We start from the raw sequence: 26,445 nt of genomic DNA, 5'->3' as shown, positions 1-26,445 counted from the left end.
CAGATTTTCGGCAGAACTTTACATGAGAAGACGTCAATTTTGAAATACAAAAATAAGCGAAAGAAACTTTTACCAAAAAGTTGAAAACGTGAAACAAAAGTTTACGCTAATCCTGAATTAAGTTAATCGGCTTTCGAGGAACCGGGCCCTGGGCGACAAATAGGCCATTTCCGAGATCATGCCTGTCTGCTCTTCAAAGCGTGTCTAAGTGCGAAGTTTTTGTTATGAAAATTAGTTTTCATTCATATGTAAAGTAGAACTAATTACCGTTACAAAAACTTCGCACTTAGACTCGCTTTGAAGAGGAGGCAGACATGAACGCGGAAATGGTCTATTACGTTCATAAGACGCCATTTTGGCATTGTAGGAAAGTAGCCATGGCAACATTATAAATCATAAATTAACGCTCAAATTTCATGCCAAAATTAAAAAGTAATTTGTTACCCATATTGTTATAATCGTACTTCCCTTTCAGGGCTTTTTTTTTTTATGAAAGAGCTGATTTTTAAGATACCTTAATAGCTATTTCAAAGTTTTAAGTTTAAGCTTAAAATAAAGGGAAAAGACGACAGCCTAGAAGCTGGCCTCCTACAAAAACAGCTGAAAACCCAACGGTTGCTATGTCGCCGAGAAAATCTGGAGTTCCTTTCAAAAACGTGCATTGCAAACTTGGAGGATGGTGAAAAAAGAACTAGCAACTTCAGATACGAAGGTTGTTTGTTTTGGAGGAGTAGTCTTAATTTTCTTTCCAGGACAACCAACATTAACCCATTGACTCCAAGGAGTGAAACTTTAATAATAGACTTTGCTCTTTCTAACGCCAGACGATTTTACTAGTCAGTGGGTGGGGGGTTAACCAGACAATGGGTCAACCATTAGATGGTTGCAGCCAGGAAACTTGAAACTTCACTCATGAACGTTGCATGGCAGTTGAAGTAATGGAAGCCTGAAAAGAGCAGGATTGAACGGGGAATCTTTCAGGATTTCATCTCGTTCGCGCCCATTGCTACTGCGCCAATTTTCGCGCATGTCACGCACACGTCATGCATCGCAGACCAGGAAAGCAAACATTTTCCACAAGAATGGAACGTGAAAGCGCGTGGCATCATGGGATAGCTGTGGACCCAGGTCTTCTCGGAAATGTCACGCAATTACGTGACAGTGCGAATATACCATCGCTTTGAGAACTTCGCAGGGATTTTACTCTCTTGAATGCTAGGTGACCCCTATTTTTCTTTCTGTAGATCACTTTCTTTTCTGATTTTGTGCATTTTAACAACAAACAAAAAACTCTGTGCTTGAAAAGTTACAAATATTTTGCCTTTTATGCTCTCGTGCGACCGGAGTTTTCTTTCTTAGACTAATATGTATCGTTTTTAAAGGTCTATTTCACCTCAGAAAAAGACATCAGCTGCAAAGGTTAATTTACTTATATTAGTTATATTGAATTGAGTACGTTTACCTGATCTAAATTTCACTTATGTAGCTTTTTTATTACTGACAGTTGAAAGCTAAGATCGTCTTAAAATAACGCAATCTTCTAAAAGTGCACCTCATGATGCCGAAAACGAGCACAGTGACTCCCCAATTTTTTTTTTTTTTTTTTTTTTTGCCTTTTTGGCAAAACTAGATCATTACCTTTCTGCGTGGCAAGTTTCCAAAAAATCTGTACGTGGAAACAATTTTGGCGCGAACGTCCTTAATTAAGTAATGTTCACACTGCGATGATCCAAATAATCCAAAGTTCTAATTTATTTCTTTCATATAATTAGTCTCTTTGTTTGAAGGAAAGACATTTTTTTTTCACAAGCGCTTTCTTTGAAAAACAATTCAAGAAAGTATGAAGTGCAGACACTACTTTATCTGCTTTAAAGTGCTACAATGATAAAAAATCATTTCCATTTTTTCGTCACATTTTGAGTGTTTGTCTAACACCTGACCGGCAGAATTTTGAGCTGTGATTTTTATCCAAAGGCTGCGTACTTTCGAGTGTAATGTTTAGATTTCACGGTCCGCCATTACTCACGTTCCAAACTCCAAACTAACCGATTGGACCTCAGAGGGTTGGACCTAGGGAAAAATGCCGTCGTTTTAATACTTACAGCTTTACTGGCTTCAGCGTGTAGATGCAGCTTGTTATATATGAAAAACACGACTTTACTCTGAAAGCCCGAAACACTCGTGCAGCATGTAAAACTAGCGAGTCTTTGAAGTCATTTGACCCACAATCCAGCCCTTTCAAGATTTTTAAGTTAGTAATGCCGGCAAGTAAATAAAACAATTCCAGTTAAAATAAACAGGGGTCTTTTCGAAATCAAGACTTAAAACTTTGGTCAGTCAATTAGTGTTTAGGGAACATAGTTTTGAAATCCAAAGAAAACGAAGAGTTTATTTGTTTCGTCATAGAAGAACTTTAAAGCCGGGTTATCTTTCATGTAGGTTTCCGTTAATAGGCCATTTTACAGTTGTTTGCTCAGTGACCTAGCCTGTGAATGGCTTCGAGGCTGCCGGTGACCTTGTCTTGATACGGACCTCACTGCTTTTATCATGTAAATTGCGTTGTTGTAAAGCTAATTAGTCTTAATTAACATGAGAAAAGAACAAAGATTTGTATCAAAAGAGGGTCACCGGCAGCCTCACTTCCATTCTTAGGCCAGGTAACTTAGCTACAACTGTAAAATGGTCTATTTAACAATTAGACCCGTGACCCTCGAGGGGGAAGGGTCTAATTGTTTCAGTATCACCCAACTAGTCGGACAGAAAAGGCAATAATAAAGTTAGCAAATGCAAGTTGAAGAGATATTTATTTGGGAATAGAACGAAAGAAAGCGTCACGCTTTTCGCTACTCGAGGACTATTACTAATAGTCCTCTAGTAGCGTATCCAATCAAAACGTAGGATTTGCATTAGTCCACTAGTTGGGTGATCCTAACGAAAGTTATCCAGGCCTCCAAAGGTGCTGCATGTACATCATCCCATCTTATCCATCCTCCTCCAAAACAAACAGCTTTAACATTCAAGTTCAGAGACAAAGATTGGTTTAAGATATCACTTCAACTTCATTCGTATCTCTTGTATAAAATAAAAATAAAATAGACCAGAAACAACATTATCTGAGATGGCAAGCAAAGGCATGTAAACATTACACGTTTCTCGTCATTATGATCCTCTTTTTCCCCGTTTGTCGCGCAACTTTTTGAAACGTCACTGGCTGCATCTCGCAAAAAGATGCAGCAAATGATAGCAAAGATCGCAGTTAAATTTAAATTAACTTAACTTTAAAAGGGCACATTTAGCATCTTCACCTCGCCCTCCAAAATGAGCTTCCGTGCTCTGGATTGGTTTTAGCACTTTCATTGTTTGGTGCTAAATTTTCGAACATTTACATCAAAAAACAAATATTATTTTACAGTGAGGGAAGGCAGATATGGACTTTTTACTTTTTCTTTCAAAAAAAGTCTGTGACAAAAATGCAGCCATCTCAAAATATTATACCAAATACCTAAGAGGTGTGCGATGCACTGCCTTGAGTAATGACATCGAGCCTAAATTCAAAATTGTCAGGATTGTAATTATTGAAAAAAACACTTCCTATGAACGCTTTTAAGAGTTATGTTTGAGCCTCCTGGAACAAGTACAAGTTATTAGTTGCAGCAACAGCTATAATGTTCTCCTGAGGATGCCAGGCAGTGTGAAGTATCTTATGACTAAAGTCCAAGCATTCTACAGTAATATCATCCTTCTTTCTTTTCCCGGTTACTGCGACCCGGCGTGGCTTAAGGATCTGTCGTAGTTTAGTAAACTCCCGGGATGCCTCAAGGCAAACATCAGTTTTACTGTTTCGATCAAAGATGTGAAAAAAATTGTTGTAGGAACCAGTCATTATAGACCTGAAAAGCAAATCAGTTGAGGGAATTAGGATAACTTTCTGTAGTAACTGCACTTCAGCCTCAAGTGCAAGGTAAACAATTAAGTTTCATGTGTAAAGGGCTTGGGTGGAGGAGGAAATGTTCAAGGGTGATTTCTCAAGACCCACAAAAAACAACAACAACAACTTAATGTATGAACAGAGCAATGCTGATAAACGACTCGTAGCCTTTGTTTGACTTAATTTTAAATAGATCTTCTCTTGTAAATTTTGTTTTTCCACCGTAGATCATGTGACAATACTCCAGGCCTCGGTTGTTCAAAAGGTGGAAAACGCTATCCACCGGATAAATCACTATCAAGCGGATAAACACTAGCAAAACCAATTGAGTTATCCAGTGGATAGCATTATCCACCCTTTAAACAACTGGGCCAGTACTATACTCCAATTCTTGGGTTTCACTCACGTGATCAACAGCCATGTTTTTCAACGAAAACAAAACAAGACGTTAGCATAATAATAGCTTTCAATTCCCGGAGGATTGGATCGGGACACCAACATGGCCGCCATTTCATTGTTTGGGGACACCAACATGGCGGTCGTGACGTCATGCGAAATTCAAGAAAACTATCTTTTTTTAACATGGGGCAAAATTACTGAAGGCTTATTGGCTGAGATGGTGGAAGCATAATAAATGAACAGAAGGATGAAATGTCTTGACTGTTGCCAAATGACAAGCAGGATAATTAAAATTACCTATTCTTTGAAAATCCCTCCACGAGGCATCTAGCGTGAAATGCCACTCCTAATAATCAGTACACTCATACATGTACATGTGTACCCAACAACCAAGTCATTGTTTTGTTAGTTGAATTTATTATGTTCATTGATGTCTGCTCAAGTTTGTCCCTTTAGAACGCTGATTCAAGAGGACACATGTCCTACAAAGGTAACTGAATGGCTTCATAGCTGAAACTGGTAGAGCATTGCACCAGCATTGCAGAGGTCACGAGTTAGAGTCCCTTTGAAGACACCTGAATTTTTCAGGTGTATATAAGAGACTGTCGCTTCAATTTTCCAGATACCTGCTCCCAACTGTGTGGCTTCATACATGTAGCTCAGTTGGTTGGTAAAGCATTGCATCGTTGTCACAGAGGTCATGGGTTCGACTCCCGTTCAGTGGAGCCCCCTGAATTTTTCATGTGTCTATAAGGGACATTAAACAGGCCACTTTCGATATATTAAAATTCAGCTTGAAAGAGAGGTTTAGAGGACACAGACAAAGGAAAGTGGATGACTTGCTAATTATCTTTCACATTCATTGCAACTTGTTTCTATTGTTTTTGTCCTCTCTGCCTCACTATCAAGCTAAATGCTGATATTTAAAAAATGGCTTATTGTGCAGATAAGTGCGGGGATCAATAGCGCTTTGCACTAGAGCGATTTTGAATTGAGTGTCGTAAAACCAAAACCAAAGTAATTACTTTGGCCAATCAAAAAGGGCGGAGGCAATCCAGCAAACCAATCAAAACTCGAAGTAATTAAACGTTGCCGACACAAAGCGCGGGAAAATGTGCACGCGGGAGCCACGATTGGTTTTGGTTTCACTTCTGATTGGTTGAAAAAATGGCGCAAGAACTTTGAACCAATCACTGAGTGACGTAATCATAAACCAAAGTAATTCGCTAATTACTTTCGACACTCAATTGAAAACCGCTCTGTCACATGAGCCCCCCGTGTATACTCAGACAAACATTTCGATCTACTGAAAGGAAATGTATGAGTGAGGTAAGCGATAGCAAAGGAAAGAAGAAGAAGAAGAAAACTTTATAAATCTGTGGAGTTGGTTTCTAAAAGGGAGGTAGAATGGTTAGTACTAAACACTGTTGATGTAAATCGGACTCTCAGTGTCCAGATAAATGACCATAAATATCCGAAATCAGAAAAGAAAGTCCTCATACCGCTACCAAAACCATCGTAAGACATCAAGAAATGTAAGCCATGGTTAATCGATTGAAGACGGGAATTCTTAACTGTGAAAAACATATATTTGTGCTCTACAAAAGGTGCCACAGCAGTAGTTCCTGATGTCCACCAGGAGTAACAAGAAGGTTCATAGAAGGGAAAGCATTACCTCTTCGAATAACAAATTTTTCCCATTCTAGTTTTGAAAAACGCACGAGACTTTGAAATACGCCTAAAAAATAGAGGATACTCAGAGACCAGTGTTAAAAGGCATCTCTCTGAACTGAGATTCTCAAACAAAAAGAGGTCATGCATGAAGAGATGAAAACGCACATGTAACACAATTCTGACTTTTGTCACAAAATACCACTCGGCTCTCGAGGAAATGGCACCTGATAGTAAATTACCCACATCTAAGAGAGATATTTAACACGCCCCCCATACTACGTAGAATATGGCTAAGAAAAACCTACGAAAGATATCTTAGTCAGAGCAAAACAGACAACCGTTTGCGAATAGCAGAAGTAGCGTAATAATAAGGCCCATTAACCGTCTTTTCCAACATGCCAACCTGCAGTAGAATAGGGAACAGAACCATTTCCTTCCAACATCGAATCTTTTTTTGTATTTTCGCTACAAACCAAGGGCCATTATCGATGCTCGGATCAAGCGCGTGGTCACTTTTACTGTTTACACGACCTTATGAAGCCCCTCACTCGTTTAAAAAGGTCGTCAAGTTTGCCCGTCAATTTCAACCTCCTACACTTTAAACACCGTTCTGCTCAATTGTCTATTGTTCTAGTTCTCTCTCGAGAATTGAGCCAAGAAAACGGTCGACGTCGCTTAACACCGAAAAGATTGAAGCGAATATTATGCCTCATTTCTTTTGATTCCTACAGACTGAACTTTGTTTGTCTGAGTCACTTGGGGGTCTATAATTTCATGACGTCATTAGTGCAAAGCGCTATTCTCCCTTTCAAAGGTAAAAGACTTATTTCTAAGAATGATTAATACAGATTGTTGACTTACTCATCATTTCCATTCCACACACATTCAAACTTGTCAAAGATGCAGTCATTTTCATAGAGAGAGCACAACTTGCTTCTAAGGTAGTCATGCACATTGTAAATTTCAATTGGTTTGTTTTCCCAGTTTAAATCCCACACCTTCACCGTTAAGTAGTCTCGTGTCAGCATGTAACGACCAGAATGACTAAACCGCACATCTGATATCGAAGAAATAATTTCTGAAAAGAATGATCTGGCACCAGGATCTTCTGGTTCTTCAAACACTGCAAATGAATGACAAGGGCAAGAACAAGAACATATAAGTGTAATTATTCCAACCATTACACTCCATCGGTTAATTCCATGACCCTTTTTGAGCCGGGAATGCGCGCTTGCACAATGAACGACTTATCGCTGTGTGCTGGGGGAAAATGAAGGAATTTTTGGCGTCAACTCCCTGGGTAACCTCGCCATTTAAGCTATTTGCATGATCGTTACACATGCCTGGATGCAAAGCTGCTTTGCCGAAGCAGAATTTCTTCTTGTCCTACTGTGAGTTTAATACTGTCGAGTTGTTCCCTTTGTTAAATACACTATACAAACACATCGTCACTTTTAACGCTCTTGCTCAAAATATTTAGTTTCTCAACTTGTAATTATGCTGATCACATCTAGCATTTGATGCGGAAAGATTATAGATCGCACTTTTAAGTCCCTATAACCCTTATTTTTTCCCCATTTGTTAACTCTTCGTTTAAATATCGATCTTGTTGTGTCTGGAGTGTAGCACATCAAAACAATTTCCCTCATAGCGTACCCATGCATATTAGTGGGCATTGCCTGATTTCATACCGTGGAAGCTTGGCATTAGTTTCCGTTTTGCCGGATGGAAGTGCACTTCAGTTTGTAGATACCGACTGTACGAAAACTTGGCATTGGAACTGTGGCAGTTCTTTGTGTACGAATAACTACAGAACTAAAGGAATAACGTACTACACTTTGCCCAGTGGTCCTGAGCTTTAAAAAGGATATAGGAAACTTAGGAAGGTTCTTATAAACGAAAATATCAACTGGAGAAAACAGGTTATATGCAGCGGTCACTGGAGCTCGGGAAAACGAGAGAACAAGAATCATTTGCCAGACACAATTTGCAAGAAAGAATATGCTCCTAATCTGGAAAAAAAGGACTCCATAAAACCATCCCTGGAACAAAAACGGTTCTTACATTAATCTTTGTACTTATAAACATACATGATTCATCTTTGATTATTAAATGCATGATATGCTGGTAAATTTCAGAACATTGTATTACTATTAACAGTTTAATGATGAAATGGTATATGAAATGAATCATATATGAACTGCGGATATGAAATCAAGTGAAGCTATGATCTTCGCAGTTATGAGCGCAATTTTTGCAATTGCGCAGAGAAGCCTGAAAAATTCAGGACTTCAACGGGGTTTGAACCCGTGATCTCGCGATTCCGGTGCAACGCTCTAACCAACTGAGCTATGAAGCCACTGACGTTGGGAGCTGGTCATTTGTGGGTTCTAATGGTCCCGTGAGGAATAAATCAATGATGAAATGGTATATGAAATGAATCATATATGAACTGCGGATATGAAATCAAGTGCGCTCATAACTGCGAAGATCATAGCTTCACTTGATTTCATATCCGCAGTTCATATATGATTCATTTCATATACCATTTCATCATTGATTTATTCCTCACGGGACCATTAGAACCCACAAATGACCAGCTCCCAACGTCAGTGGCTTCATAGCTCAGTTGGTTAGAGCGTTGCACCGGAATCGCGAGGTCACGGGTTCAAGCCCCGTTGAAGTCCTGAATTTTTCAGGCTTCTCTGCGCAATTGCAAAAATTGCGCTCATAACTGCGAAGATCATAGCTTCACTTGATATTAATAGTTTAGAACAAACTGACTTACCAGACAGTTTCTGAAAGTCCTCTTAAGCTTTTTTTCATACATGTAGTAGTTTCCTCTTTTAAAATTTCTGTGTTGCTTTGCATGGTTTACATTTACATTACTTTCATCAACGTTGTTTAGAAATTATATAAAACCATGATGAATCAAACTCTTTGTTTCCCTGAAAACCCAGGGATGATGGTAGCCTTACTTGCTGTTATTACCAGTCCTCAGGTTAAGCCATGGAAATCAGAAGTGCTTTGTTGAATATCAATATATCTTCCAATTGTAGATCATTGTGGTTAGTCTGACTCATCTTAACAACTCTTGAGTTTTATCTGCACAAAATAGTTGCTCTTGTTGGTGTGGTTGTTGTTGTTGTTGCTCTTGACATTCTGAAGTAGGCTGTCCCACTGTGCAATTCTCTTGGTTGAAGTTGTTAAAATGATTGGCTATCAATGAGGAGTGCCATTTATCTTCACCCTCAGAAGGTGTTTTGGAGTTTCGTTCTAGGTTAGCTGGAGGATTTACTTTTGTATAGTCATGTTCGTTTTGTTCTCTGCTCTAGAGTTTTACGAAAATTATTTGATAAATTGACTCTGCATTTAGACAGGCCATCTACTACTTGTGAGCTCATGGATGAAATATCTCGTTTCAGCCAGTCACTGTTTTCATCACTTACATCTCTAGCTACAACTTTTTTCCTTCATTCACATGTCTTGTTGATTTTGTATTTCTAAAATATTTGAGTCTGATATGAGCAGCAGCCTTCAAGTTAGCTTTTGCCCGTTTCCTTTTCTTTAAATTTGGTCGATGCCATTTTTAAGCGGCCTCTGTGTACAGGCTAAAGACAAAAACAGCCTTTTATGTGTTGTGAAGTGTTTCAACTGTAAAAATATAACAACAACATGACAACAGAGACCACACTTTCCGACAGCACATTCTACTTCGCAAAAACCTTTCTTAGGAATATTGTCTATGAACAAGACAGTAGCAGTTTGTATAACTTCAGAAGAAAAACTTTTTAATATGCTTGACTTGATAAATAACTGACAGAGTGACTACCTTCTTTGAAAACCTTGATTGTTTTTACTCGTCTTGAAGAAAACATTCAATGAGCTTTATGAAATTGTCCTATCATTCCCTATCGTCTATTAGACGGATACCTCCTGATAACCTCTTTTGAAATCTTGGGAAAGAGGGAAGTATTGCATTTCCATCCAGCTGTTGGTAGTGGGATCTCCATCTCGAAAGGGCTGTCACCTTAAAGCTCTTCTTGACAGAGATTGTCGAGCAAAGCTGGGTCATCTTTAAATGATCATAATTTTTGTAACAATTCACTTTTAGTCCTGGAAGCTGTTACAAAGTTCTCCCAAGTTGTTTGTGTTGAGTGATTCAAGACAATCATCATTTATGAATTTTTTTTAATGCTGCAAAAACCATTTTGGGCGAGTCTTCATTCACATTTCCGCCAACTTTTTTCACTTCCATCCGGCAAAACTGATAGCTAGTGCCAGGCTCCCATGGTATGAAATCAGGCAATTTTAATTACCTTATGTAAACCCAAGAAATTTTGGCCGAGCCAGTTGGGCCCTGGTAACTAATGATGTCAAAGAAGTAACTTGATCACATCTCTCCAGAAAGAAAAGTGCAAAAGTGTAAGAATAGAAATCTTGATGAAAATCTAGAGCTTTATAGAAATGTCGGACGATTCAGAATGGCCAAAAATCAAAGCCCCACTAAAACATGTGGATACACGATGAGGGAAAAACTTTTGATGTACACCAAAAATATTTAAACGAAAATTATGTTAAACAAATGGTGAAAAAAATAAGCGTCACAGGGACTTTAAGGCTGAAAAAAAAAAAAAACACCTGGAAACTAACAGAAAATCACTTACGTCCTACATGTAAAACTATTTGATTTCCCTATCAGACATTATAATAACGATTGACCATCTACAGCAGTCCATTAAACCAAGTACAGCCAACATCCAGCACCCAAATGTCTGACTAGTAGTAAGTTTTCCTGGATTTCTTTCCCGTAATTTCCACTGTTTACAAGGGGTCTTAGTTTTTGCAACACCCGTGAAAATTTCACCTACCGGTAATTCTTAGCCATTGCTAATTTTTACACTGTTCCACATTTGCAACTTGGCTCACAGAGCCCTTTGATTTGATTCAGTGTCTGATTTAGGATTGGTCTTTTAAAGTGCAAGAGCTAGAAATATGTTTAAACATCTTTAAAATATTCATTCAAGTGTCATTTGCAGTTTTGTTTTTAACAATAATTATTGAATTGTAATAAACTAGTTGACAAGGCCCGAGTTGCTGAAGCCTTGGTGAGCTGTGAGATATTAAAATACCTGCTAACCAGAAGGATTTGACCCTTGGTTCATGCCAGGCATTCAGCAACTCAGTCCAGGTCATAAGTTATGCACTGGAGTTAAGACTTACTTTTAGTGTGTCTGTCACACAAGGCAGACTGTCTCATATCACAGAGCCTGACAGTTCCTTTACTACTGCTGTATGCAAAAGTACTGCATTCTATAGGATGAAACTCAGCTGCAGTAATTACTTCTGTGAGTTCTTCCATATTTGCCGGTTTAATATCAACAATATCTAATCAAACCATTAAGGTTTACAACCCAAATCAATATCCTGATTCCAACAGCTCCTGAGAAATGGTGTGACTGGGTCAAAAGACAACACATGCAGGAGAATGGCTGCTGCCATAGTGAGAGGGAACATCTTCAAATAATGTGCCCCATCTTTGGCTTTGAGCCAGTGCGGTACTCTACTCTGCTCGGCCCAGGGTTTTTTCTTAAGATAATCTGGTTTCCCCACTCATTTAAAGAAACAAATCTGGCATTTCATTTGTTCTTCCCTAATGTGATTGGTAGCCTCCCTAATTTTGTAGTCTGCAAAAAAATACTCATTTATTATTTATTTAACAGTGAGACCATTTTACCTAGTCACCAATACATTCTTGTGTGGCCTTGTGCACACTCTCTCTAAAGACATCATGGTGCATGAAGACAGTTTCTTTTATACTACATTAAGGTTAAGCTTATCCATGAAGCTCCAAAGAAGAGCAGTTTAACTGCAGGAAAAACCTCAATCATAAAAATGCCAAAGTAGATTGTACCTTACTTTTTGAATTGAAAATTGCTAACTTCTGGTGACACATTATGGCAACAAGGAACATCCCTACTATATATGTACTTTATAATGAGATAAAACAGTTCCACACAAAAAGGATACTGTAACTCTGATCATTTATTCCAAGATGCCACAGGTTTACCCGTAAGTCATCTGCAGATAAATAGGTTTCATCATCGCTATTTAAAGATATCGAATTAATGTGGTATGTGTGGGCATTTGCATATACTCTTCTTGGACTTGCCTCCACAACCAAGTCAGAGGGCTTAAATACAGGGACACGAAGTGACGTTACATCTTCTGGATTTCGTGGAACTCCCTGGTCATCCCTTAAATTAAAGTTGCTAGGAGCATAGCAGCGTTCAGAAATTTTCCATAACTTGACAGTTTTGTCTGCAATAAAAAATAATTAAGTGAAGGGTGTATTGTTTTGATAGACATTTTCTACAATAACATTAATGGAGACAGTTTTTCAGTGAATGATTAACCCATTGACTCACAGGGATTAACCATTGACGATTAACCAAGGGATAACTCCAAGGGATTAACCAAGTCTGGCCAGTTTAAGCCGGTTTGGGTGTTAAAGGGTTAAAACAGCACAAATATAGATTGTTTTCTCTATCACACTACAAAAAAATAAATTCAAAACCGTTCAATGAAAAAACCCAAGAACTTGGAATGTTGTAGGACACAAGTTGATAAATTACCTCTCCAATTTTTAGGTCTGTACAAGACATAAGTTTCTGAGTTACTTGTCAAAGTGTTTCACGCAATTTTATAGAATTTTGTATGGAGCCGCCATGTTGGTGTACGGCCATTGTACACCAAAATGGCTGGCAGAAATCAACAAGACCATCTGGAGTTCATGTTGCCGTGAAAGTGCTTACTTTTCACTTCAGAGACAGTACAAATAAGTATAAACACATCACCCAATATACTTGAAACATTTAAACTGCAGAGAATCATAACAAGAGACATTTTTTTTCAATTACAACATATTTCAGTATCTGGCATTGTACAAGTGACAATATGAAAATTCAAAATACTGTATTTTCAAAACCAAAAACATCACAGAACTGGTAACTTGTAAAAAGATTTATTTCTAGGTCATCTTCAACCTCATATAGATCAAAATCCGGAAGACCACAACGGTTTTGATTTTAGGATTTGATGACGTCACTGTGAAACCATCTATACCTCAAACTGTGTAGCACTAAAATTTTGCAGGTTCTAATTCTTGCGGATTGACCCTGATCCCTGAAAATTAGTTCCCACAGAATTAAAAAACCTGCAAAATACATGTAAAATGCAGCAAAAATTAACTCCCCTCAGTCAAATACTTGTGCCACTTGGGCAATATACACTGGACTAATAAACAAGAACATTAACATTATTTTCCAAAACAATATGTAAAGAACAGAAAATGTCAAGTGTACGGCAACTCAGTACATTAGATTGGCACAAACAGGTCATCTGAAGGAATACACCATTTGCAAACATTCATGTAGGTATTAAATCTGTAAACAGGTAAACCATATTAAATGAAACAGTGTTTTGTTAATCAGTTTCTATTCATTACAATGATACCAAGGGCTTGAAATAATTTCCCTGCTGGCGCCGGTCAAGATGTCCAGTCAAATCTGTTTTTGCTCGGACAAGAACCCGATTTTGTCTGGACAAATATTTATTACAAAATACACAACTCTTAAAAAGTGCTTCTCTCCCCTAAGCGTGATGCTTAAATATCAAGCAAGTACATTTAGTGAGCTTTTATTGTAGAAGCAGCCTGACAATCAGTGCAGAAGGCATGGAACACACAGCACAGCCACAATGCTTAGTAAAATTGAAAAAGTACTTGTAATAAATTATTACACTTGTGCTTCCCACTATCGCGGCCTATCGCTTCTATGATATAATTTAAAAGTGTTCTAAAGTAATTAAGCTGAAGGTTAGGATCAAGCAGAGTCTCACCTTCATGAAGGCCTAAGATATGCCTTTGAAATTTTATTAGAGAGTAGCCCGAACCTTTGTACTGACACTTTTAAGAGGCATTTCTTTTGCTTCTCGCATTAGTTTGCAACATTAGTTTGCGTCAAATTCCATGCGGACCATAAGAATTATTAGCATAGACACCAATAGCCACGCTATGCCGGAAACTTGCAACTACTTGAAATTTTACTGTAGTCAAAGGTGGTCTGTTTGTATCTTTCTTTTGCTTTCATTCAGTTCTTTTCTTTTCTTTGTTTCATGAACATGAATATTGTATAACCTAATTTAGAACTACTGGTTTCAAATTAAATTTTCCTTTGAAGAGTAAACGACCGGACAAAATGTCCAGCCATCCAAGGAGTTGACCGGACAAAACCTCTTTTTGAATGGACATTGTCCGTTGACTGGCTCTTACTTGAAGCCCTGATACTGCATGTCTCTTATGCAGTATGTAAGTAGAGTGAACTGTGACTTAACATACTGTACAATAAAAGTTGACAAACTTAGCAGGGATCGCATTAACGCAGAAATCATGCATTTTTACACAAATAAAATCCAAAAAATGCATCATCGAAATTTTAATGCGTGCCAGGACGCAAGGCACTGACTTAAATAACTCACACAACTTGCTTTGATTTGTCAGTATATTTTGTTGTTTGTAAAACTGTTGGAGCGATCTGTGATCATAATTCAAGTTCTAAGAAATGGGGTTTAAAACATCTAAAAAGGTTAAAACTAAATTTTCGACCGCCTTCTGCGGTCTTCTTCAGAGGAATGTACTCTGCAAGTCACTGAATGCAAATATATAGCAAAAGACGTCACTGTTCGTTGCTCCTAAGGGAGGAAACCAGTGATGCGGAAACCCTTGGAAAGGGTGCTCTTTCATTAACAGAGTTCTTGTCTAGGAATGAATGTAACGGCTCTAGAAAAAGCCTTTGTCGGCCGGTCCTATGCACATGCGTCAATATTAATTCCAAGTTGGTTACTCTCTTTTTCTCGTAATTTAAAACATACTCTTTTTCTCGCAGAGGGTCACCAAGATTTTGGGACCCCCAAAAAATGCTTGGGACCCCAATTTGGCCCAAAATGCGGGTCCCAGGACCCAGATTGAAAAATCCTAGTGCCATCCCTGCTTAGTCTGTTGTTTGAACGGAGAATCCCAAAACGTAGTTCCCAGCAGAAATTTCAGTCTTCTCGAACCCCAAAAAGTGTTCCCACAACCCACAAAATATAGCCAATCTGCAAATTTTTTTAGCTACACAATACATTGTATATATATATTTTTTCATGGAGTTGCTGATTAAACAAAGCACCACAAAAAAAGGAACTTTGCTGGAAAGGAAACACAAAACCACTTTACTCCAACAACCAGATGGACTTATTGATCAAACAGGCACAAAAAGGCATATGGCACATGTGAGTGTTTTCACTCACATGATGAGACGGCCATGTTGGTATACAAAACACTAGCAAAATAACAAACACGTTTTGCATATTAAATAATAGAGTCAAATTCCCAAAAGACTTTTTCGCTATTGTTCTGTATACTATGTGGGAGGCGCGGTGGCCTCACGGTTAGTGCGCTCGACTCCGGATCGAGTGGTCTGCCCTGGTGAAAATCCTTAAAGGATCTTTGAAGATCTTCAAAGATCTTCAAAGACCTGACAAAGATCTTTAAAGATGAAGATCTTCACAGGATCCTTGAAGGATCTTTAAAGGATCTTAAAAGATTTTCTAACATTGAGGACTCTTGGGATACTTCATCAAGATCCTTGAGGAAATTATCAGGATCTTGCAAAGATCTTACCAAGATCCACACACAAAATCTTGGAAAGATCCTCAAAAGGATCCTTGAAGATCCTCAAAGAGTGCCTGAGGATCTTACAAGGATCTTAAAAGGATCCTTGAAAGGATCTTAATAAAATCTTTGACAGGATCCTTAAAGATCATACTAGGATCTTTTGAGGATCTTTGAAGGATCCTTATAGTGATCTTGAAAGAAACCTTAAAAGGATCCTCAAAAGATCCTCAAGGATTGTATGAGGATCCTTTAAGGATCCTAAAAGAATCTTCAGAGGTATCTTGAAAAGATCTTTATCAGGATCCTTAAAGATCCTATGAGGATCCTTCAAGGATCTTAAAGGGATCCTTAAAGTGATCTTGAAAGGATCTTTGTTACAATCCTTGAAAGATCCTATGAGGATCCTTCAAGGATCTTAAAAGGATCCTGATAGTAATCTTGAAAGGAACTTTATTAGGATCCTTGAAAGATCCTACGAGGATCCTTCACGGATCTTAAAAGGAACCTTAAAGTGATCTTGAAGGGATCTCCATTAGGATCCTTGAAAGATCCTATGAGGATCTTTCAAGGATCTAAAAAGGATCTTTAGAGTGATCTTGATCCTTCAAGGATAAGGATCTTATAAGGACCTTTTTAGGAGTGAAGTGTATAAAATCCCTTAAGATCCTATGAGGTATTACGTACATGTACCCTGAAGCATCGTTAAGGAACCAAACTTTGAACATAAAAATAATCACGCTGTACACGAATCAATTAAAAAGAAAACGTTTATTCTGATGTAATCCATTGATTGTCGGAAATATCAGTAACAGATTACCTTGTTTGATGAACTCGTAATAGCTGCAGGCTGGGCCAGAAGCAATATAAAACAATATACTCTCGAAATATCAAAGAATTCGTGTCAGCACGTAATCCTTTTAAAAAATACCAGGGCTAAAATACAGAATTCAGGGCCACATCTAGAGACTCTAGTGACGAATCGGCTCGATCAGTATCTTTTCACATTCCTTTAAGGGTTAATTCTGCTATGATTTGTGCTCACTTTTTCTTTAAAGTACAGTCCGATGAATCGGAGGGTTGTAATCCTCCGCCATCTTGGATAAAACGCGAGAGATATAACTGGAAACTAGTGAGCCCTTTCCCTTTTGGTCAGCAGTCACCAACGATTGCTCTTCTTACAGTTCGGCGGTTTTATTCTAAGTTTGAATCAACGAGCATAAATCTTATGATTCATGATTGTTTTGCCCTTTAAATACTGATTCAAAACGAGGAAATGCATACAGCAATCCAAGTACAAAGGTAGGCGCTAATTATAAGCAGATAATGTTTGAGTTGATGACTTATTGTCCTCAAAAATGACGATAGACTAAACCGACTAACTCAACCAATTCAAATCTCTCGGGGTTTCAATAACTTCTGAAATAGCCGTCCATGGTAGCCCATTGAAGGCGGCAGTTGGACAAGTTTATGATAGCATTTTTAGCGAAAATCAAGGCAAACTAGCCGGCGGTGTGAGGCAAAGCAGGCGGCGGTATACCGGCGGTAACCGGCTTCTATTGAAACCCCTGGAGTTAGTGCCAATTTTGGATAACAAGCCAGGGTGATAAGCCTTACCAAACTTCACTTGCATCTTACTCAAGTGAGAATCGTAGTGTGTGGCTGTTTTTCATTCAGTTCAATAAAGAATGCTAGCAAATAAAGTCGGATATTGATTTCCCATGATTCATCATTGTTATTTTACCTCAATCATACTTAGCATTATAACATAAATAGTTTACAGACAAATGAAGCATTTTATGTATTGAAGTTTCTCTTTTACAGAAAGAAAGCTCCTTTTTTCAGGTTAAATAAAAGAATTTGTACATCAAACTGCAGTCTAATAAGTGCAATTCAGGGTGAGAAGGTGGACAATAAAATTAATAATCTTGGCTAAGTTCCTGTAAAGTCCTAAATGATATTTAAACATAAACATCCTCAAGGATCTTGCAAATGATCTTGGCAAGGGTTTTTGAAGATCCTCAAGGATCTTGCACCAGATCTTTGAAGATCCTTAAGGATCTTGGATATGGTTTTTGAAGATCCCCAAGGATCTTTGGTTGGTTCCTTCAACATCCTCAAGGATCTTTGATGATCTTCAAAGATCTTGGTCAGGATCTTTAAAAATCCTTGAGGATCTTGCACAGGATCTTGGACAGGATCTTCGAAGATCCTCAAGGATCCTTGAAGATCTTGGCAAGGATCTTTGAGGATCTTGGCAAGAAAGGCTAAGATCTTTAAGGATCTTTAAGGATCCTAGGTAGGATCCTTGAGGATTTGAGAAAAGATCCTTAGAAAGATCCTCAAAAAGATCTTTGAGGAGTCTTTAAGGATCTTCAAAGATCCTTCAAAGATTTTCACCAGGGTGGGTTCGGGGCCTGGCAGGGGACATTGTGTTGTGTTCTTGGGCAAGACACTTTACTCTCACGGTGCCTCTCTCCACCCAGGTGTATAAATGGGTACCGGCGTAATGCTGGGGGTAACCCTGCGATAGACTAGCATCCCATCCAGGGGGGAGTACAAATACTCCAAGTCGCTTCATGCTACAGAAACCGGAGATAAGCGCCGGCCTGATGAGCCTTCTGGCTCGTAAACGGAGACTTTACCTCTGTATACTAACATGGCCGGTTAACCAGGCTGAGATCTCAGCCCAGGTTCTGAAAGAAATCTTCTTGAAATGAAAGTGGTGATTACATGGAGAAGGTTTCAGCCTGGGCTGCATTAAAGCCCAGTTTCAGAATCAGGCTAGGATTTTCAGTCCAGGCAAACGGGCTGAAAAATCCGCAAAAAGTCTATGCAATCGAAATAAATTCTTCAACCTGAGCTGAAAAAAGAACGTGAGCATGCGCCTCAATTGTGTTTTCACATCTCAGTAAATTTTCTCAAGCAAATTTTCATTTTGAGCCGGGCTGAAATTCATCATGTAATAGGACATTTGCATGATGACCCCATTTGACTACAAGTACCAGAATCCTTCAGGTTTCGCTTGTCTCATGTTAATTAGAGCTATTGTTATTTTTACCCCACTGGGAATACAAAATTTAAATATGAAAAGAAAAACAAACTGAATTGTGGTAGTTGTAGTCAAATGACGCCATCGTGAAATATTGCCTATTGCAACAAAATTTCAGACCAGCGGGCGGAGCGAAATTTCAGCCCGGGCTGAAACTCACCATGTAATTGGCCCCTTAGAAACCGTGACAGCTACTGAATATTTTACAATTTCCATGTAACATGGGGGAGCGGGGGGAGAGTGTCAAAAAAAAAACAAAAAACAGATGGAAACTGCTTGAAATCACCTCACGCTTTCATACCGGAAATAGTATTTTGGGCTAACACTTTCTTAATAAAATTAAAAGATATATAAAACTTAATTAGGCGAGTCTTACCGTTCGTTGACAGCAAAAAGTGCGATGCATTTCGACGTTTTAACCACTTGATCTTGTTAATTTTTTCCTCGATTTCCAGACTTTTAAGATAATCGAACTCTGGTTCGTGACTTTGGAAAGTACTGTAAACGTTGTATTCGCCATAATGTTGTGATCCTTTCGGCTGTCAGGGAAAAATAAATCGGTCACATTAACATAGCAAGGGTCAAAATCGATCAATAGCTGATCATCAACGGTCAATGATTCCAAACTCACCGCGTCTTCCTTCTGAAAGATCACAATTCTTCCTCCCTTATCTCCGGTAGCAAGTAGTTCCCCATCATGATTGAATTCCACGGTAGAAACGATGTCGGCTGAAAGATAACCACAGGTCGATGTGAAGAGCTATTGCTGCACGCCAGTTCAAGAGGAACATGCACAAAATCTGGATAATTTTTAATCCAATCTTCCCTCATAATTAAAAACCTTCGATCGATCCACGGACTTGGAGTAAGTTTTTACCTTCAGTGAGTTCCTCATCTAAAGTCCCTTTCACCTGTGAAAAGCACCATTGCACTTCTCCTCCATCTTCTGTAAATATGAAATGTCGCTATTGGAAATTGTACAAATAGTACAATACTAGATAAAAGTATAGGGCAGAGAAGAACTTGATTGTAACTTCACACTTACTTGCCATCGCATCAACGGCAAAATTTAATCAAAACACCATACATAGATATCCTAGGAGCAGATATATTACTATCTAGACGAAAAACTAATTTTCAAAGCCAAGATGGCCATGGATTTCACATTCACGGTCGTGTTACCGACAAGAATCCAACATGGATGACTCGGTGCAAAAGTGACGTCAGAATAGGGACAATACGAATACCTCCAAATTTGGCAGCAGTTTCCAAATATAGGAAACACTACATTGGCGCCAATCTCGAAAATAGAGAGTGTACGAAAGAATTATTGATCACGGTGAATAGATTTCGCCGCGATAAGGACTAAATACATTTTCCTTCATAACGGATCCCATAAGTGTAAAATACACAACACAAAGAAATAGATATGGGTTATTGACCAAGCGTGAGGTCAAGATGGCTGGATATTGGCCAAGTTCTTTTTTTGCGTGTTTACGGACCGAGACGAAGTCGACGTCCATAAACAAGCAAAAAAAGAACGAGGCCAATATCCAGCCATCTTGACCGAACAAGCTTGGTCAATAAAGGATTTATTGAACACCAAAAAATGATCTTTGATCTTGCGGGACCAAGCGAGAAATCCCGGCGGGCAAGATAGCTCCATCTTGCCCGCTCGAGTAACCAATCACAGCGCGCAATTTGGTTCATCTTACCAGCTCACGGAGCAAGTCATATAATAATACCTCTTTCTAACCGAGATCAACGGGAAAAACGAGTATCCGCAACTTACAGTACGATCGAGAAAACGAAGTCCGTGCTCCTCTCCCAAACCCTTTTCACGAGAGAGCGGCGGAAATCGAGCCTAGCCACCGCCATGAAGTCGCATCTTAAGGTGACTTTTAAGCACTTGTACTTCCATTTCTGCCATATTATGCAGTTTTTGTCTGGAAGCTCAAACTTTGTCACTGATAAGTGCTACCGCGAAGGTTTATATTTTTAACATTTAGGGTGCGTACGATTGACCCTATTCCGGAAAAAGAATACATGGAGTGATTATTTAAAACACTATGGGTCGATTATTAAAACGTAGTTTAGACAATGTTCAACAAAACCGTGTTCTAAGCCATTTTCAAGATTGCCAACAATCATATCCAAATATTATCTGCTGCTGATGGTAACAAGAAAGTTTGCATTCCAGACTAGACAGCAATTTATCTACTTAAAATATACCGCTTATAAATAGATTTGGAGGTCCACTAATTGTCTTAAGCCGCGGCTTAAGTTAGACTTTGTTTAAATAACTGGCCCTATGTGTGGCGTTTTGCAGCAACAAGGATAATAAAGCTATGTTTAAAATAGCATTTTAGCAGAGGTTTGATAATATTAATGCGAATCTTGGTAAAAACGAAGGATTTCTAACTTCTATTCCATGTATTCCTATTCCGGAATAAGGTCATTCGAACGCGCCCCAAATGTGCTCTGCAGGTTGTTACCATGGTAACGCATCTAGATTAAAACAAGGCCTAAAGAATGCTTATTCCCCGTTTAAGCAAGATTCACTCCTTCTCTTTATTGCACCATTTGCTTACTTAAAATAATAGAAATAAAGTAAGTTAGCAGCGGTTATCGTATAATTTATACAGACGGATTTTTCATAATTCGCTGATAGACGTTTTTTTCAAATCTTTGTCTGTTGAGTTTCTGGTTTCTTTAGATAGACGACTCATTTACAGCGGGAACTATTTAAAATCCATATTTCTGCAAAATATAATGAAGAAATTTGGTAAAACAGCCAACACTTACAGGTGTTGGTCTCAAATTTTTGCCCGAATGCGCATGCGTATCCGCAGTATTTTGCTGGGTTCCTCCGACGGTTCTCTCGACCAGCAGTCGGCAATGAGAGACTCTGGTCAAATCCAAGAAAGGCCACATTTGATCGGCCATTGAAAAACGGAATTAAGTGACGAGAGTGTAGTGTAACGTGAAGTGCTAGATTTCTATCCCATATGAACCATGTGAGCGTTAGCCCTACTGATGGAACTGGGCCCACACAAGGACAGAGAAAAATTCTGACCAGGGTAGGAATTGAACCCACGACCTTCGGGATAGATCTCCACCGCTCTACCGACTGAGCTACAAGGTCAGACGGGAGCAGGCCGTGGGAACTGAAGATGCTAAAGTCACAGCAATTAACATGTACAAGTACGTTTGTATAAACGTAACCTTTCCTTGTATTGAAAAACGGGTTCATTCTGAAAGATTTTATTGGTTAAAGGAGGGTCTCAATGGGGTTAACCGTAAGCGGTGAAACGTCGAATAATGTTAACCGTTAAGCTTGAAAATGACCAAGAAATAGTCGTTGGGTGTGATAAAAATTAAGTTAAGAGCATTTAGTGTCACTTTCTTAAATTATGAAAAGTGGGATAAGCAGTGTTTTTGAAATATTTAGAAACATATTTGTCGACCACTTTCCAACCATCAGCGCTCTTGTCGGCAATTCTGATCAGCTTCTGCCGCTTACAAATAAGCTCTTTTCCTTCATTTGCCAAATCATCTACTTGCTTATTTTTGGAATCGTTAGCCGAGTGAATTCTATCAAAAACGCTGCCGATCTGGGGCCCGGTTGTTCAAAAGCCGATTAACGCTAATCCTTGATTAAAAATTAACCAAGGAGTTTATTTCTCTACTCCAAAATGCTGTTCAACACTGACATTCAGCATAACTTTACATTAGAAGAAGTCAATCTTGAAAAACAAAAATAAGCAAAATAAACTTTCACCAAAAAGTTGAAAACATGAAACAAAAGTTTACGCTAATCCTGGATTAAGTAAATCGGCTTTCGAACAACCGGGCCCAGAGCACTCGATATTGCTCTCCCGGTTCCCAGGGTCTCTCTTCTTGCTTTTTTCTCTCCTAGACTCTCTCTCTCTCTCCTCTCCAACCTTGGAACAAGGCTGACCACAACTTGAAATTGTCCGGACTGTCTGGAATCGATTAGCCTTGCTCGTTGCATGTTTTTAGCACTTTTGTGCCGTTCACGGCCGTGTGAAATTTGAGTATTGTAAAAGGAATTGTGAGTTTGCATTGCACGGGAGAAGAAAGACCGTAAGAAGTGAGACCGGCAACAAAGGATAAGGCAGGAGCCTTACCACCAGTAGTGTATGCAAAACGATCAGTGTCCACTGCAAAAGTGTTCTTTTCAACTGACCAGGTCAACACAGCGTTGCCTGTCTTCCGCAAGACGACGGGGACCAACGCAGAGGTCATAGAGGCGTCTATAACATTCGTATCAGACAGCATCATTCCTCTTTTTATTCTCGCGCCTACTCCTTTTAGTGCTACCATAGTTAGTAACTATGGTGCTATTAATAACCAGGTTGAGGAATACGAGAGGGACTCAGATGAAAGCGTTGGAGTTGACGAAGCAGAAGACTTTTTCATCTCTAAGCGCGCAATGACAAGTTCAGGAAGACAAGTCACGGCCTGGGGCAAGATTTGAACGGTAAACAACACAAAATCGTGAATCGCGTTGTGATAATCAATGACTTAAACTATTCAATAAGTCTACTGATACCGGCCCTACTGGGTAACTGACACAAGGGACGTTGCTTTGTTGTTCACATAAGTTAACCGTGACGGAAAAAAGATAACCGTTAGCCGTGAAAAGGCAAATTATTTAGCCGTTAGACGTAAAAGCTAATGTGCCCTATACTTTTCATGATTTTGCCATGCTCCCCACCAATGGAAATTAACTATTACTGTATATTTAAAGTTAATTATTATATGACGTGTAAAACAACGGTAATAAATTGTTATAATTTCAGTTCACCGTAACGGGAAAAAATTAACCCGGCGTTAGCCGTAAAAATGCTTACAGTTTAACCGTAAGCCGTAAAAGCTACTGCCCCATTAGGATTGAGACCCTCCTAATACTACGCATTTTTTCAAACTTTTATATTTTATACAATCTTTCAAAAGAGACTGCCGCCTGTAAGGTATGCGTTGAAACATGCGAGTCGCGGACAAGACTTTGTTACCTAATCTGGAATTCTTTGTTTCTTCTTTGTCTTTGTGCTTTGCGCCATTTCGCTTGTCGCCAAGTGAATGCTTTGCACTGTGATGTCCTATATCTGCAAAAGAAATGTTTTTATGAGCAATCGTTAATGTTGCATCTACATTATTTCATCGGATAAAGGAGGGTGTAAACTGCAGGTTGCAGGCCGGTTGCTGGTTATTGTTTCACCATAGCTGAAACAACCCATACCTTTATTTGTGCTAACATTAGCCCAAGGTTAGCATTCTGGTAAACGTTGGGTTGTTTCAGTTAAGGTAAAACAATGACCTGCAACCCTAACCTACAACGTACAACCTGCACCGTGTTCAACGCGTGTGTTCAACGAAGACCTGCGGTAAAAAGGCGAGATTTCAAATTCGCAGAAGAGTTGCGGAGGGCAGGAAATCAAATGCAATGGGGCCATTCTTCCAAAAAAATGGATGATGACTGATCGATCCTCTTTGTATCTGTCATACTAATGCTTCAACCCAGCTGATGACAAAGTTAATTTTCCGTACCTACCGACTCACTTTACACTTCCATTCTTTTTTTATTAATATTATTTTTATTTTACAACGGCAACAACAACAAAATGAAATAAATTAAAATAAAAATACAGTTCCATTCACACTCCCGAACGCGTTGTTTTTTTCGTGAATATTCCAGTAACAAGTACAAAGTTAAAAGTATGTCCAGTTCTGTCACTCGTTCTCAAAGTTAAATTACTCGCCGCAGAATCTATCTTTGCCAATCTCGTCCCCAGAGTCCACTTTTCTTTTGATCAGCACCAAGAAAACGGACTCTGGCCACTTCCAATTTATGCGCAGTCGTTGTGAAGGTCCATTGTTGTAACCGTTGACAACCACTGTTGCTTCAAAGTTATGAGCGTGCGTAGACAAGCAGGAAGTCCGTCATTTGGAAGTGACGTGTTCTTGGTGCTGACCAAAAGAAAACCGAACTCTGGGGACGAGATAGCCCACTGGCTGAAGAACGCGCGAGCAGTCACGAGAGCGTACGTCGTGATGTCGTGACGTATCGCCTATGGAACTTCAACGACTCTGAATCAGACATCACGACGTACGCTCTCGTGACTGCTCGCGCGTACGTCGTGATGTCTGATTCAGAGTCGTTGAAGTTCCATAGGGGAGACGGCTTTTAAACTACAAACAAACTAACATATGTTTGGTAAAATGCTCTGCTCACAACTCTTCGACGTATTCGTGCGTTAAGTGAGAAATTTTAAAGCTTTCTGAAGCGAAAAGAAACAATGCGCTGGCGACTTTGTACAAATCACAATGTCACGCAATGCTTCATCTCGATGTTTCTACTTTCAAATTCTATTATATTTTGATTAGAGAAATGCCATCGAAATTTCTATTTTTTCCAAGCGACAAATTTAAAGTATTGTTAGCTTGAGCAACCATGTATTAAAAATAATTGAGTGTGTTGGGTGTACGTGAGTGTGTGTCCGGTTAGTATTAAATTGAAACGTCAAAGAACAAGAGTCGACCACTTAGGATGCGTTCGATTGCACGTATTCTTTAACGTATCCTGCGTTAAATGAGAAATTTTAAAGCTTCTGAAGCGAAAAGAAACAATGCGTATGCGACTTTACACAAATCACAATGTCACGCAATGCTCCATCTCGATGTTTCCACTTTCAAATTTCTTTTATATTTTGATTAGAGAAATGTCATCGAAATTTCTATTTTTTTCAAAGTGACAGATTTAAAGTATTCTTAGCTTGAGCAACCATGTGTTAAAAAAAATTGAGTGTGTTGGGTGTACGTGAGTGTGTGTCCGGATAGTATTAAATTGCAACACCAAACAACAAGAGTCGACCACTTAATTTCCCTTTTTGTTAAAATTCTTACGACAACTACAATATTCCTATGTTTTTCTTTTATTTTTTTAGATTAACATTTTTACAAATCTTGCCACAGAAGATACGTCTTGCTCGCTGAAAAATAAGTTGTGACTCTATAAATATTCAGAATATTCACAATCAGTTGATAAACCAAACACCTTGCATGCCTCTTGTTTTGAAAGACCTTCAAACAAACCACCCTTTCGCTTCAACCTGTTTGCAAATGTTTACCATCTCGATCGGGTAACGATTTCTTCACCATAATAAAAGATCGAGTTTGAGATGCGAAGGAATTTTTTTAAAACCATAAGTTAACAGGTTTCAAACGCGCAGCAAAATACAGAAGCTAACATTGGCTTCCATAAATCTTCGTATTTTTAAAATGTACTGAACACATTCTGATTCATTGTCATTTCAAAAGTTTCGCGGCCATCCAACATTTACAATCTGATTTCTGCACGAGCGTTGACTGCCATACAATGCCAAACGAAGAGGTTCAAAAATCAGGATTGCGCGGACAACGCAATCATTAATTACCCACATTACAGGGGAACGTGCGATAAATACAAGATCACCAGCTTTAGTATTACTCACGGTGAAGTTTATCCTTTAGGACATGCATGGCCTGTTAGAGTTCAATCCTCGGTAGTTAAGGAAGATTATCATGCGTTGAACGATGGAAACTTGCTTGCTTTGCGTCGTTGGCTAAAAGGCAAAAGGTGATTTATCATGTCACTTGTCAAACTCACTTTGT

General features: G+C 38.9%; 1 protein-coding gene across 2 annotated transcripts; it reads right to left on the bottom strand.

The window, feature by feature from the left end:
• Positions 1 to 3,035: 3,035 nt before the first annotated feature.
• On the bottom strand, positions 3,036 to 26,438 carry LOC138043386 (serine/threonine-protein phosphatase 2A 55 kDa regulatory subunit B beta isoform-like). Of its 2 annotated transcripts, XM_068889631.1 has the most exons (9): positions 26,286 to 26,438; positions 23,808 to 23,900; positions 19,646 to 19,714; positions 19,400 to 19,497; positions 19,145 to 19,307; positions 12,032 to 12,322; positions 11,225 to 11,389; positions 6,863 to 7,124; positions 3,036 to 3,890 (listed from the first exon to the last, which is right to left on the bottom strand). In XM_068889631.1, the coding sequence occupies exons 1-9, from the start codon at positions 26,311 to 26,313 to the stop codon at positions 3,611 to 3,613; spliced, it is 1,449 nt and encodes a 482-aa protein (XP_068745732.1). In that variant the 5' UTR covers positions 26,314 to 26,438; the 3' UTR covers positions 3,036 to 3,610. The 2 variants fall into 2 exon arrangements, with proteins under 2 accessions (XP_068745732.1, XP_068745733.1); XM_068889632.1 differs by lacking the exons at positions 23,808 to 23,900; positions 26,286 to 26,438 and adding an exon at positions 19,814 to 19,993.
• Positions 26,439 to 26,445: the final 7 nt, after the last annotated feature.

Source organism: Montipora capricornis, chromosome 3, assembly GCF_036669925.1.
Source record: "Montipora capricornis isolate CH-2021 chromosome 3, ASM3666992v2, whole genome shotgun sequence".
Classification (NCBI taxonomy): Eukaryota; Metazoa; Cnidaria; class Anthozoa; order Scleractinia; family Acroporidae; genus Montipora; species Montipora capricornis.
The sequence above is the reverse complement of the archived record's forward strand: the minus strand, read 5'-3'. Positions and strand labels throughout refer to the sequence as shown.

Excerpts from the sequence above, each read along its gene's own strand:
- LOC138043386 (XM_068889631.1), bottom strand. The coding sequence starts at position 26,313 with ATGCATGTCCTAAAGGATAAACTTCACC. Across the intron at positions 23,901-26,285 it reads CCTAAAGGATAAACTTCACC|ATATAGGACATCACAGTGCA; the intron begins GTGAGTAATACT and ends TTTCTTTTGCAG. Across the intron at positions 19,498-19,645 it reads AGATGAGGAACTCACTGAAG|CCGACATCGTTTCTACCGTG; the intron begins GTAAAAACTTAC and ends GTTATCTTTCAG.